The following is a 13,224-nucleotide window of genomic DNA, read 5'->3' as shown; positions in this document are numbered from 1 at the left end:
AATTGCCAGGCTTCCATCTTGACTTTTCTGTGCAGTGTGGGGTGAAGAGAGCTGACTGCTGTGCATATACACAAGTGGCCTCTGTGGAAGCCTCCCCACTCTGCACCTGACCAGTCCCCAGCTGCTCTAGGGTCCCACCTCAGAGTCCTCTCGCTGTGCACGTGGGGTCCTGGCTTCCTCTGTTTACATGCTGTTACCTCTCATCCAAGCAGCTTCCGGTCTTCCAAACCTATGTTGAAATCTCATGTGCCCTGACCTTCCCCCTACCTCTCTTTTCCCAAGAGAGTTTTTAGATTTGTTTTTATTCACAGCTGAGTCAAGATGGACAGGGCACAGACACACATATTCAATCCATCATCTCTAAAGGAAGTCTCTCAAGACTTTTCTGATAAATTATGAAATATTTCCAACAAAAGGGAAATATAGAGAAAAATACCATGAATGCTCTGTAGACACATCATTAAGCTTTATCAAACCTTTTAATTTTGCCATATTTACTTCAGAGATTTAAAAAAATTGCTTTTGCTGTATTTTCTTTAGCCGTAGGCTCAGGAGTGTGGGCCAATTACTTTAAATGGGAGTGTATGTTTTGTAACCATGTTGTACATTTTGATGTTAAGTGATCTTCTGAATATTAGTTTTAGTAGTGTTCACTAGTAGAAAACAAGATATACGTATCTTGTCCAAGTATATGATAAATACATATCAAAACGATCCTGTTCTTAAAACACTGGAAATGGAGTTTAAGCCAAGTAGATGATCTACAAATCATTGAGGTATCTAATATAGTTTCTTTTAAATCCTTCTGACTTAGGAAATTAAAAAACAGACCTTCAAAAATGCTAGGTTTACAATGAGAGGTATCACAGTTCAATGTTTATTCTATGCATCCTTGATATTTGGGATCTGGACAACTCTGTCATATATATATATTTACCATAATCATGTGAGCAACTTGGAGACGAAAACCCAGGAGGCTGAATTAATTTGGTCCCTTGGAAAAAAATTGCAACAGCAAATTACCCACGGACCCCAGCAAATCCCAAGACTGCATATGAGATTTGAAAAGCCTGATGAAGATGAAACTGCAGGAAAATTATTTTTTAAATTGGGTAAGTATTTTTTATTTTTCTGTTAGCCATTTTAAGGGAAACATTTGCCATAAATGTAATATTTGGAAGAGGCAAAGAATGTCTCTCTTAGAGCAATTCAATTTTTTAAATGATAAAATATTTCACATATATACAGAAAATAACAAATAGGCATGCATCACCTACATTTAACAATGTTTTATATAGTTTGCTATATTTGTTTCAGATAGTGTTCTGTTTTTTCACAGAAATAAATGTTAATAGGTACCATCAAAGACTTTACCTCCTTCCTCCTCCTCCCTTTACCTCCTTGCTACCTCCTCCTCAGAGGTAGTAGTTAACCTGAGTTGATGGATATCTCTCTTCACTTCCTTTATGTATGATCTCTAGCAAAATACAATATTTTATATTTTTAATGAGCTTGTAGATACTCCGGAGTGAATTGCAATGCTGCTGTGAATATGGATTATAAATATTTGTATGGACATATTCTGTTTCTCTTAGGTAAATACCTAGGTTTGGTGCAGACAGGATATATGGTAGGTATATGCTTAACTTTAAGGGAAATTGTTTCCAAGACAGGTGTGCCATTTAATATCTTCTCCAGCAATGTATGCTCCAAATCTTCACTAACATTTGACAGAGTAAGCTTTTTAGATTTTAGCTATTCTAATGGGTAAGTAATGGTACCATTGTGGTCTTAATTTGCATTTCCCTGATGACTAATGGTTTTGAGCACCTTTTCTATTTTTTTTTAAGATTTTATTTTTTTATTCATGAGACACACACACACACACACACACACACACACACAGAGGCAGACACACAGGCAGAGGGAGAAACAGGAGAAACAGGGAGAAACAGCTCCATGCAGGGAGCCCAACATGGGACTTGATCCCAGGTCTCCAGGATCAGGCCCTGGGCTGAAGGCGGTGCTAAACCACTGAGCAACCTGGGCTGCCCCGTTTTGAGCACATTTTCATGTGCTTACTTGCCACCCATCTATCTTCTTTTGTAAAGTGTCTCTTCAAATCCTTTGTCCATTTTTTTTCCTTTGTCCACTTTTAAATCAGGATACTTGTCTTCTGATGTTTAAGATTTTTTAAAAATGTATTTTGGATTCAAGTCCTTTGATATGTGAGTTACAAATATTTTGTACAAGTCCATGCCTTGTCTCTTCATTCTCTTTTTAAATTAAGAAATAATTGACCTAAACCACTGTTAGAAGTCCAGCATAATGATTTGATCCGTGTGTATATTGCAAAATGATCACCACAGTGTAGTTAACATCCATCACACACAGTTACATATTTTTTTTTCCTGTGATGAGATCTGCCTTGGCAATTTTCGATATACAATATAGCATTGTTAACTATAGTCACCATACCCTACATTTTTTATTCTCTTTAAAATGGTGTCATTCAGGAAGCAATATTTTTAATTTTGATATTCGGTTCACCATATTTTCTTGTATGGTTCATGTCTTTTATGTTTTATTGAAGTAATCTTTGCCTGCCTCAAGTTCACAAAGATCCCCTTCTGTGTTGTCTTTTAGAAATTTTAGGTTTTAGGTTAAACGTTACATTTTACATTAGGGCCACGATCCATTTTGAGTGAATTTCTGTGATGATGGGAGGTAAGGATCAATGTTCATTTTCTCTATGTGGATATCCATTTCGCCCAGTATCCATTTGTTGAAAACTTCCCTTTTTCCATCTTGCAACCTTTCAAAAATCAATTGACTGTTTTTGTTGAGTCTCTTTCAGAACTCTATTCTCATTCTTTTCAAAAATTGTTTTATTTATTCTAGGCCTTTAGCTTGTTCATATAGATTTTAGGAATAGTTTGTCAATTTCTTAAAAAAAAAAAAGCCTGCTGGTATTTTTAATTGTATTGGCTCTAAAATCAATTTGGGGAGAATTGGCATCTTAATAATATGGCTTTAGCTGTATCACACATATTTTGATACATTGAATTTCCATTTTCATTCAGTTCTATATATTTTTATATTCCCTTTGAGACCTTCTCTTTGGCTTATTTGGAAATAGATTAATTTTAGAGTCTATGAATAAGTTTCTACTGTCTACTACTGACATCCAGTTTGACGCCATTATAGTCGGAAAGTATACTCTGTATGATTTCAATTCTTTTAGGTTTTTTGAGTTTTGTTTTATGATCCAGAATATGGTCCATCTCTGGTGAGTGCTCCATGCACACTTGAAAATACAGTGTATTTGTTATTGTTGGGGGCTGTGGTCTTCACGTACACATCAACTAGATCCTATTGGTTAGTTATATCGTTCAGTCCTCTATGTCCTTGCTGAGTTTTTGGCTGATAGCTCTGTCAATTGTTGAGTGGGTGTTGAAGACCCCAACTATAATTGTGGATTTGTCAGGTTCTACTTTAACTCTATCAGTTTTTGCTTCGTGTATGTGTATCTTGAGACTGTTTTTTGACGTGTTTCTATTTAAAATCATTTTGTCTTACTGGCTCACTGAACCTTTTATCATAAGGTAATGTCTCTGTTTCTAGAAATTCTCTCTGCCCTGAAATCTATTTTATCTAATATTAACATAGCCACCCCTACTTTATTTCCTTAAGTAGGCTCCATACCCAACGCAGGGCTTGAACTCAACGACACTGAGCTCAAGAGCCTCATGCTCTATCAATTGAGCCAGCCAGGCATCCCAACTGCTTTTTTGAGTAACATTTGCAAGTAAATCCTTTTCTGTTTTTTTATTATCAATCTACCTATGTTTCACTGAAGTAAGTTTCTTATAGCTAGCATATTGTTGGAACATTTTTTAAATACACTCTGTTCATCTATGCTTTTAATTGGTATATTTAGATCATTTGCATTTAAAACCATTATTGATGTCAGAGTTTCTCAGCCATTTTGTTTTTTGTGTGTTTCCTGTTTCTCAAACTTCTGTTTCTCTTATCTTTCTGTGGGTTACTTGAACATTTTCCAAATCTATCTTGATTTATTTAAAGTACTTTTTAGGGATCCCTAGGTGGTGCAGTGGTTTGGCGCCTGCCTTTGGCCCAGGGCGCGATCCTGGAGACCCGGGATTGAATCCCACGTCGGGCTCCCGGTACATGGAGCCTGCTTCTCCCTCTGCCTGTGTCTCTGCCTCTCTGTCTCTCTCTGTGACTATCATAAATAAAAAATAAAATAAAATAAAAAATAAAAAAAAAAAAGTACTTTTTAAAAAGATTACTTTGTATGGCTTCATTAGTGGTGGCTGTAGGCATTATGTGATACATCTATAATTTATCACAGTCCCTTTGCACTGACGTTTTGACACTTCAAGTAAAGTGTAAACAGTTTCTTAGCCTTGTCAATTAAAAAATATAATTGTCTTCGTATTGAGCCCCACATCAGATGGTTATAACTGTTGCTTCAAACACCATATATGACTTAAGAAACTCATAAGAGTTTCTTAATGAGTCTTCCATATTTATTTGTATTTTTATCCATATTGATGTTTTGATGTTCTTTTTTTATTTTCTGAAGTTCCAAACCTCCTTCTGTTATCATTTCTCTCTTTAGAGAACCTCTTTTTGTTGCTCTTTAAGAGTGAATTTGCTAGTCACAAATTCTTAGTTTTTCTTCACTTAGGAGTATTTTGATTTTCTCATAATTCCCAAAGGATATTTTTGCAGGATGTAGAATTTGCTGTTGACAGTTCATCTCTTTCAGCATTTGACGATGTTTTGTCACCTCCTTCTCTCCTCCATGATTTCAAAGGAGAAATCCACAGTCATTCAGATTGTTCCTCTGTGAGTCCTGGGTCTTTTCTCCCTGCCTGCTTTCAGGAGTTTTCAGAAGTGTGTCTTCAGTTTTTAGAAGTTAATTATGAGGTATCCTGACATGGATTTCTTTGGTTTACCCTGTTTGGGGGTTTGCTCAGCCTCCTGAATCTATAGATGTCCAGCCTTTCTGAACTTGGGGAGTTCTCAGCCTTATTTCTGAGAATACTTTCCAGTCTCACTCTGATTCCTTTTCTTCCAGGTCTCTGATAATACAAAGATCAGCTCTTTTGTTGGGACACAGGTTTTCTGTGCTCAGGCCTCCCTGGCCCTTTGGCTAGAGGGAACTGGCTGATCTTGGCGTTTTTTTTTTTTTTTTCTTTTCGGCTTTTCTTTTTTTTCTTTGCCTATTGGTGGTTTTTTTCTTTCTTTCTTTCTTTCTTTCTTTCTTTCTTTCTTTTTTTATTCATGAGAGACATAGAGAGTGAGGCAGAGACACAGGCAGAGGGAGAAGCAGGCTCTATGCAGGGAGCCCGATGTGGGACTTGATCCCAGAACCCAGGGATCACGACCTGAACCCAAGGCAGATGTTCAAACACTGAGCCACCCAGGTGCCCCCCTATTGGTGGTTTTACTTGAAGACTTCTATAGACCTCTGTCTGGGATTTATGGGAAGCAGCAGGGAAATCAGGAGCTCATCATATCCTTCCTCCATTCCGGAGATCAGCCTCAGGAATCTGCCTCCTCCTTTCGACCTTTCAGAGAACTTCCTATGCTTATCTATTGTGTCCTGTCCAGGATTTCACAGGTGTAAGAAAGAGGGCCTCATGAAAATGGAGTTACTGCATCTTGAAGAAAATCCATTTTATATATAATACAGCCTTTTATATCCCTTGTCGGAAGCACTTGGTAGGGACGCCTGGGTGGCTCAGTGATTGAGCATCTGCCTTTGGCTCAGGGAGTGATCCTGGAGTCCCGAATAGACTCTGGCAACTGGCTCCCTGCAGGGAGCCTGCTTGTCCCTCTCCCTGTGTCTGTGCTTCTGTGTGTGTGTGTGTGTGTGTGTGTGTGTCTCATGAATAAATAAAATCTTTTAAAAAAAAGAGAGAGCACTTGGTAGCCATTGGAAAAGAACGTTTATTCTTCAAAAACAAAGAAAAATATAAATCCACTAAGGAAATGTAACTAGTTATATTAATCAACTTCTCTTTCTCTGAGTTGGAGTTATTCTTTTTTTTTTTAATTTTTATTTATTTATGATAGTCACACAGAGAGAGAGAGAGGCGGAGACACAGGCAGAGGGAGAAGCAGGCTCCATGCAGGGAGCCTGATGCAGGATTCGATCCCAGGTCTCCAGGATCGCGCCCTGGGCCAAAGACAAGCGCCAAACCGCTGCGCCACCCAGGGATCCCAGTTGGAGTTATTCTTAAAATATTCCATTACTGCTTATTTGTGGCATTACGTATTGGTATCTCTAATGATTTTAACATATTTTGCTGCAGCAGTATGTGATGTCTACAGGCTTGTTCCTATTTAGTCTTTATTGTGACTTATTCTTACTGTGAGTATAAAATGACTTTCTGGATGCTCCTTCCAAGGAATTCTGTACTTTCCTAAATGATATTCTGACTCCTGTATTCTTAGACCATTCTTTTACTTTTAACCATTTTAGTTTGTGCTGTTTATCTTTTATGGTTACATTTTGTTTCTTCATTGACATCTAAGAGTTTTTATTTTTAATAGGAAATTTATTCCATCTTCATTTATTGTTATGACTGATATGTTTGGGTTGGCCTCTGGCATCTTGTTCTATTTGCAATGGAATTTTGGGAGAGGGGTTCTAGCTCCCCTTTCCCACCTTTCCTAAATCCCTCAGAATAATTTCACACAACAGTTGTGAATCATGATGGGACTAAGGAGGTTGGGCACTTCTGTCCCTAGAGAGACTGAGTGACCAAAGACTAGCTTTTTGTTCATACTTTGCCAAGGAATCTGCCTGATTTTAGCCTATCATCTGGGGTTAGTGTAGGTTCCAGGAAATGACTCTGGCTCATTATAAAAGGAGTGAATTCAGGATATAGTTGTCCTTATTGTCCTTTATCAAAGTGATGGCAGTAAACGTATACTTATGTGACTGTAATTACCCTTTCTTACAGGTAAGGATTTTAACTATTCAAACCCAGAATTTATTGATGGACTTTTAAAATATGGATTTAATACCATTCTCAGTAAAAGCTTGGGCAGTGACAGCAAGGTGCCAGATACCAGGAATAAAATGTATGTTTCTCCTCATTTTTTTACTAAGGTATAATTGACATATAAGACTATATTAGTTTCAGATGTACAACATAATGATTTGATATTTGTATATATTGCCAAGTAATTACCACAATAAGTCTAGATAACATTGGCTTACCATTACAAAAAAATATTTGTGTGTGTGTGATGAGAACTTTTAAGATCTACTCTCTTTGCTACTTTCAAATAAGTAGTATAGTATTATTAACTACATTTACCAGGTGGACATTACATCTCCATGACTTATTTATTTTATTTTATTTTTTTTTTAATAATAAATTTATTTTTATTGGTGTTCAATTTACCAACATACAGAATAACACCCAGTGCTCATCCTGTCAAGTGCCCCCCTCAGTGCCCGTCACCCATTCACCCCCACCCCCTGCCCTCCTCCCCTTCCACCACCCCTAGTTCGTTTCCCAGAGTTAGGAGTCTTTATGTTCTGTCTCCCTTTCTGATATTTCCCACACATTTCTTCTCCCTTCCCTTATATTCCCTTTCACTATTATTTATATTCCCCAAATGAATGAGAACATATAATGTTTGTCCTTCTCCGATTGACTTACTTCACTCAGCATAATACCCTCCAGTTCCATCCACGTCGAAGCAAATGGTGGGTATTTGTCGTTTCTAATGGCTGAGTAATATTCCATTGTATACATAGACCACATCTTCTTTATCCATTCATCTTTCGATGGACACCGAGGCTCCTTCCACAGTTTGGCTATTGTGGACATTGCTGCTAGAAACATCGGGGTGCAGGTGTCCCGGCGATTCATTGCATCTGAATCTTTGGGGTAAATCCCCAACAGTGCAATTGCTGGGTCCTAGGGCAGATCTATTTTTAACTCTTTGAGGAACCTCCACACGGTTTTCCAGAGTGGCTGCACCAGTTCACATTCCCACCAACAGTGCAGGAGGGTTCCCTTTGCTCCGCATCCTCTCCAACATTTGTGGTTTCCTGCCTTGTTAATGTTCCCCATTCTCACTGGTGTGAGGTGGTATCTCATTGTGGTTTTGATTTGTATTTCCCTGATGGCAAGTGATGCAGAGCATTTTCTCATGTGCATGTTGGCCATGTCTATGTCTTCCTCTGTGAGATTTCTCTTCATGTCTTTTGCCCATTTCATGATTGGATTGTTTGTTTCTTTGGTGTTGAGTTTAATAAGTTCTTCATAGATCTTGGAAACTAGCCCTTTATCTGATACATCATTTGCAAATATCTTCTCCCATATTTATTTATTTTATAATGGAGCTTTGTTTTGCCCACCCCTTCCTCTGGCAACCACCAGTCTGTTCTCTGTATTTATGAGGCTGGGTTTTAGAGGTTTGGTTGTTTGTTAATTTGTTCTTTAGATTCCACATGTAGATGAGATCATATGGTATTTATCTTTCTCTGACTTATATCATTTAGTGTAATGCCTTCACAGTCCATTTATGTTCTTGCAAATAGCAAGATTTCATTCCTTTTTATGCTGAATAGTATTCCATTGTGTATATAATACCACATTTTCTTTATCCATTTATCCTCTGATGGACAGTTAGATTGCTTCCATGTCTTGGCTGTTGTATATAATGCTGCAGTTAACATAGGGGTGCATGTATCTTTTTGAGTTAGTGTCTTCATTTTCTTCAAATAAATACCAGGAAGTGAAATTGTTGGATCTCATGTTAGCACTCTTTTTATTTTTTTGAGGAAACTCCATACTGTTTCCCACAGTGGGCTGTACCAGTTTGCATTCCCACAAACGGGGTTCACTTTTCTCCATATCCTCTTCAACACTTGTTATTTCTTGTCTTTTTGATAATGCCATCCTAACAGGTGTGAGATAGTATCTCCCGGATCACACCCTGAGCCAAAGGCAAACGCTCAACCACTGAGACACCCAGGCGTCCCCCAAACTGTTTTAATTACCAAAGTTTTGTAATAGAGTTTGAAATCAGAGAGCTTGATGCCTCTAGCTTTGTTCTTATTTTTTGAAATTGCTTTGCCTCTTCAGCATCTTCTGTAATTTAATACAAATTTTGGGATTCTTTGTTTTATTTCTATGAAAAATGCCATTGGAATTCTGATATGGATTCCACTGAATCTATAGATTGTTTTGGGTAGTATAGACATTTTAACAATGTCAAATTCTTCCAATCCATGAACACAGAATATCTTTCTATTTATTTGTGTCTTCTTTTATTTATTTCACTAATGTCTTATAGTTTAACAGTGTACAAATGTATAAATGAAAACATCTAAAAAAAAGAGAAAACATCTTAATTTTTTAAATAAATAGTTACTAACCAGATTTTAATTTTGACATATTAGAAGTCTTCCTATTTTTAGTACGTGAAGTCCAATAATTCAAGAGCCTATTTTAAAATTCTCAGTTTATAAGGTAGAGAATACCTTCCCCAGTTGTACCGAATGTGTTCTAGAGATTTAAAGGAATTGCATTGTCCACAAGATCTTTTTATTGAATTACCAGTAAGGACATTTGGCCAAATACCTTCAGACAGCCACTTATGTTTTCTTCAAAATCTGCTTTTTCTCGGTGTTTCTTCAATCATTTGTGTTGGTGCCTTTTTTTTTTTAACTTGTGGTAAACAGACATAACATAAAATGTACCATTTTCACTATTTCTAACTGTATAATTCAGTGGCATTGAGTACATTCACATTGTTTTATAACCATCATCACCATCCACCTCCAGAACTTTTTTCATTAAACATTCACTCTCTTTTCTTCCTTCCCTCTGGTCCCCCTGCAACCACCATTGTACTTTCTGTCTCTGTGTATTTTAACTACTCTAGGTATCTCATAAAAATGGAATCATACAATATTTACCTGATTTATTCTACTTAGTATAGCGTCTCCAAGATTCACTCATGTTGCATTGTGCATTGATGATTCTGATGGCTCCTATCTAAAGAAGATTGATATTCTTCCTTAACTAAATAAGAAGTACTTATGGCATATAGCATCTTCCAGTAACACAAAGACAAAATCCAAGTTCCAGGAAATGGGAGAAAGGGGGGCCCACTGTGTCTTGGTGCAACGTGTGTGTAACACGAACATTTGAAACCACAAATAACGAATCAATAAAGCCTCTAGGTAGCTAAATATCACCTAAGATGAGGCACTCTCAAAAGATGTAGTGTTTACATGTGATGACACAATCTATCTGGGTCATAATAAAAAAAAATAATTTAAATTTATTCAAACCATATAACATGATATGAATTTAATTTAGAGGACAACTTTGTTTTTAAGATTTATTTATTTATCTTAGAGAGGAGGGAGGGGGAGACATAAAAGGAGAGAGAATCCTAAGCAGATATCCTGCTGAGTGCAGAACCTGATGCAGGGCTTGATCTTGTCATCCTGAGATCACGACCTGAGCCCAAAAATCAAGGGTTGAAAGTTTAACCAACTGTACCACCCAGGCACCCCAGGGGACAACTTTTTTCTTAACTGGATAGTGTGCTACCACAAAGGAGACCAACATTTTTGTTTTTTTTTTCTTCTTTTTTTTCTTTTTCTTTTTTTTCCCCAATATTTTTGAATGCCTGTAAGCTATGAATTTCTCGCCACACCATCAACTCTTCTCCCTAAATCTCATCTCCTGAAATAGTGCAGCTGCCTTTGTTTCCTTTCTCTTATTACATGATTGTTAGGAAAAATGGAAACTTTAGAGAGATACTTCTCTCCAAAGAGAGAAGTGAACTTTGAAGTTTTAGTATTCAGAATATTAACTTATTTAATAGGAAATTCATTTATTTACAAAGTACACTTGTGTTTCAAATAAATTTTAACTACAAGGAATAACTAGTACTATTGGAGTCCAAGTATATTTTCAGCCATTCTCATACTAATCTTATTATTCTATTAAGTGGGGTTTCTATTTCAACTGTGCCTTATAGTTCACGATTATTTTAACTAGCTGTGGAAACATTTAATACAGATCTTTGAAGAGTACATTTTTACGTTGCTTAGCCTTCTGATTTAATTTTTTATCTCTTAACTTTTTAAAAAACAAGATTTTATCTATTTGACAGAGAGGAAAAGAGAGAGAGAGAGCACAAGCAGGAGAAGTAGCAGGGAGCCTGACTCAGGGCTCAGCTCCAGGACCCTGGGATCATGACCCGAGGCAAAGGCAGGCACTAAACTGACTGAGCCATCCAAGCACCCCTAGCTTTTCAATTTTGAAATAATTTCAGACATACAAAATGATTGCAAAAACATTTCAGGGAATTCCTGTATAGCTTTTTCCGTAGATTGCCCAAATGTTAACATCTTCCATACCCTCAGAACCAGAACTATGAACAAAACCAGGAAATTAACATTAATACATTACCATTTGCTAATCTATAGACATGATTAGAAGTTTACAGTTGCCCATTGACGTCCTTTTTCTGGAAGAATCCAACCCAAGACCACAGATTGCATGTATCTTGCATCTATCCATGCCCTTGGTTTTCTTTCATCTGAAACTGTTCCTAAGTCTTTATCTTTCATGACTATAACACTTTTTAAGAGATCTAACCAGTTGTTTTCTAAAATAACTGGTTCCACAGTGTGAGATTGATATTTCCTTGTGATCAAATCCAGGTCGTGCTTTTTGGCATGAATACCATAGAAGTGGTTGTGTGTCATCCTCAGAGCATCCTATCAGGAGGCACTCGATGTCCATTTGTCCCATTACTTGTGAAGTGACTGGGGGTGAAATTACTTTCAATTATTTCTGCCCTGTAAAAAGACTATTTACCCTTTTGTAATTAGCAAGTGTGCAGATTTTTTAAAATGTTAATCACAGGGCAGCCCTGGTAGCTCAGGGGTTTAATGCCGCCTTCAGCCCAAGGCATGATCCTGGAGACCCGGAATCGAGTCCCTCACCAGGCTTCCTGCATGGAGCCTGCTTCTCCCTCTGCCTGTGTCTCTGCCTCTCTCTCTGTGTGTCTCTCATGAATACATAAATAAAATCTTTAAAAATAAATAAATAAATGTTAATCACAGAAAACCTGGAAAATATTTTTTAAAAAATGCAAAAGAGGGCAAGTCAACATACCCCTAGCTGACTTAGGGCACAAGGTAAGTAAGCCAACTCAGGATGTGGCCCTAATTTTCCATTTTTTGCAAGGACACCAGTCTTATCAGACTAGGGACACCTTAATGACATCTCCCTCATTGCTTCTGCAACAACCCCATTTCCAAATAGGGTCACATCCTGACATACTGGGGGTTCAGATTTCAACATATGAATGTGGGGGAGACACAATCCAACCCACAATAGTTCTGTTTTATTTTGTACTCTTTGCACTCTATATGATCAGCAAAGAATAGAGCAGCTGACGAAAGACAACCAAATTCAGGCCTCGTCCAAATTACTTACACTCTCAAAAACTGCTTACTTAGGTGAGAGAAGTTTAGGTCAGAAAAGACCACAGCACCATTTACCAATTAAGTTTGGAGAAACTGATACACACAGGGGCCTAAGGAGTCCTGGTGTGACATACTCTGAGGCCCCTTCACTATCACTGTCTCACTCCTCTGAAGGGACTCCGTTTATCTACAGTTTTCTTTAAATGACATGCCCAAGGACTGAATATAATGCTAGAGATGTGACCTAAGTAGCATGACTTCACCCTGGACCATCATGTCCCTCATTCTTGTATTATCCTTCCATCCTCCCACCCCGTCTGTCTCATCTGCTTCCTCTTTGAACTCCACGATCTTCCTGGAATTTAAGCCTGTAGGTCATTCTCCTACTTGTCTCTGCAAAGCCATGTGCAGGACATACCCACTCTACCCCACTTCCCAGCTGCTCAGCCCTTTCCCTGGCCCCACTCCCTGGAGCATGATGCCAGCTTCTACCTGGAAGGCACATCTTCATCTAGTCTTGGGTAAAAATGTTCACTAGACCAGGCCCTTTTCTTCCATGGTGACATCTGCCCGTGAATATGCTGAGAGTCTGTGCAGAATACTGTAGTCTCGCCCCCACCCAGCAAGACTCCTTGCTGGGTGGGGGCATTTATTGACATTTATTGACATTTCCTGCCCTATCCCCCTTTCCACAAAATTGCAGTGGGAAT

The 13,224-nt window shown here is 37.8% G+C and overlaps 1 protein-coding gene across 5 annotated transcripts in view; it reads left to right on the top strand.

Moving 5' to 3' along the window:
* GALNTL5 (polypeptide N-acetylgalactosaminyltransferase like 5) overlaps positions 1–13,224 on the top strand; it is a 57,405-nt gene that overhangs the window by 6,036 nt on the left and 38,145 nt on the right. For all 5 annotated transcript variants that reach the window (XR_013353157.1, XR_013353158.1, XM_077849610.1 and 2 more), the window contains exons 3-4: positions 815–1,112; positions 7,002–7,122. Coding sequence is in view for 3 of the 5 variants with exons in the window: in XM_077849610.1 (XP_077705736.1) it covers positions 815–1,112; positions 7,002–7,122 (419 nt within the window). In the remaining 2 variants the exon portion in view is untranslated. The remainder of the gene's footprint in view (positions 1–814; positions 1,113–7,001; positions 7,123–13,224) is intronic.

This window comes from Canis aureus, chromosome 15 (genome assembly GCF_053574225.1).
Source record: "Canis aureus isolate CA01 chromosome 15, VMU_Caureus_v.1.0, whole genome shotgun sequence".
Lineage (NCBI taxonomy): Eukaryota > Metazoa > Chordata > Mammalia > Carnivora > Canidae > Canis > Canis aureus.
This window is presented reverse-complemented; position numbering and strand designations above follow the sequence as displayed.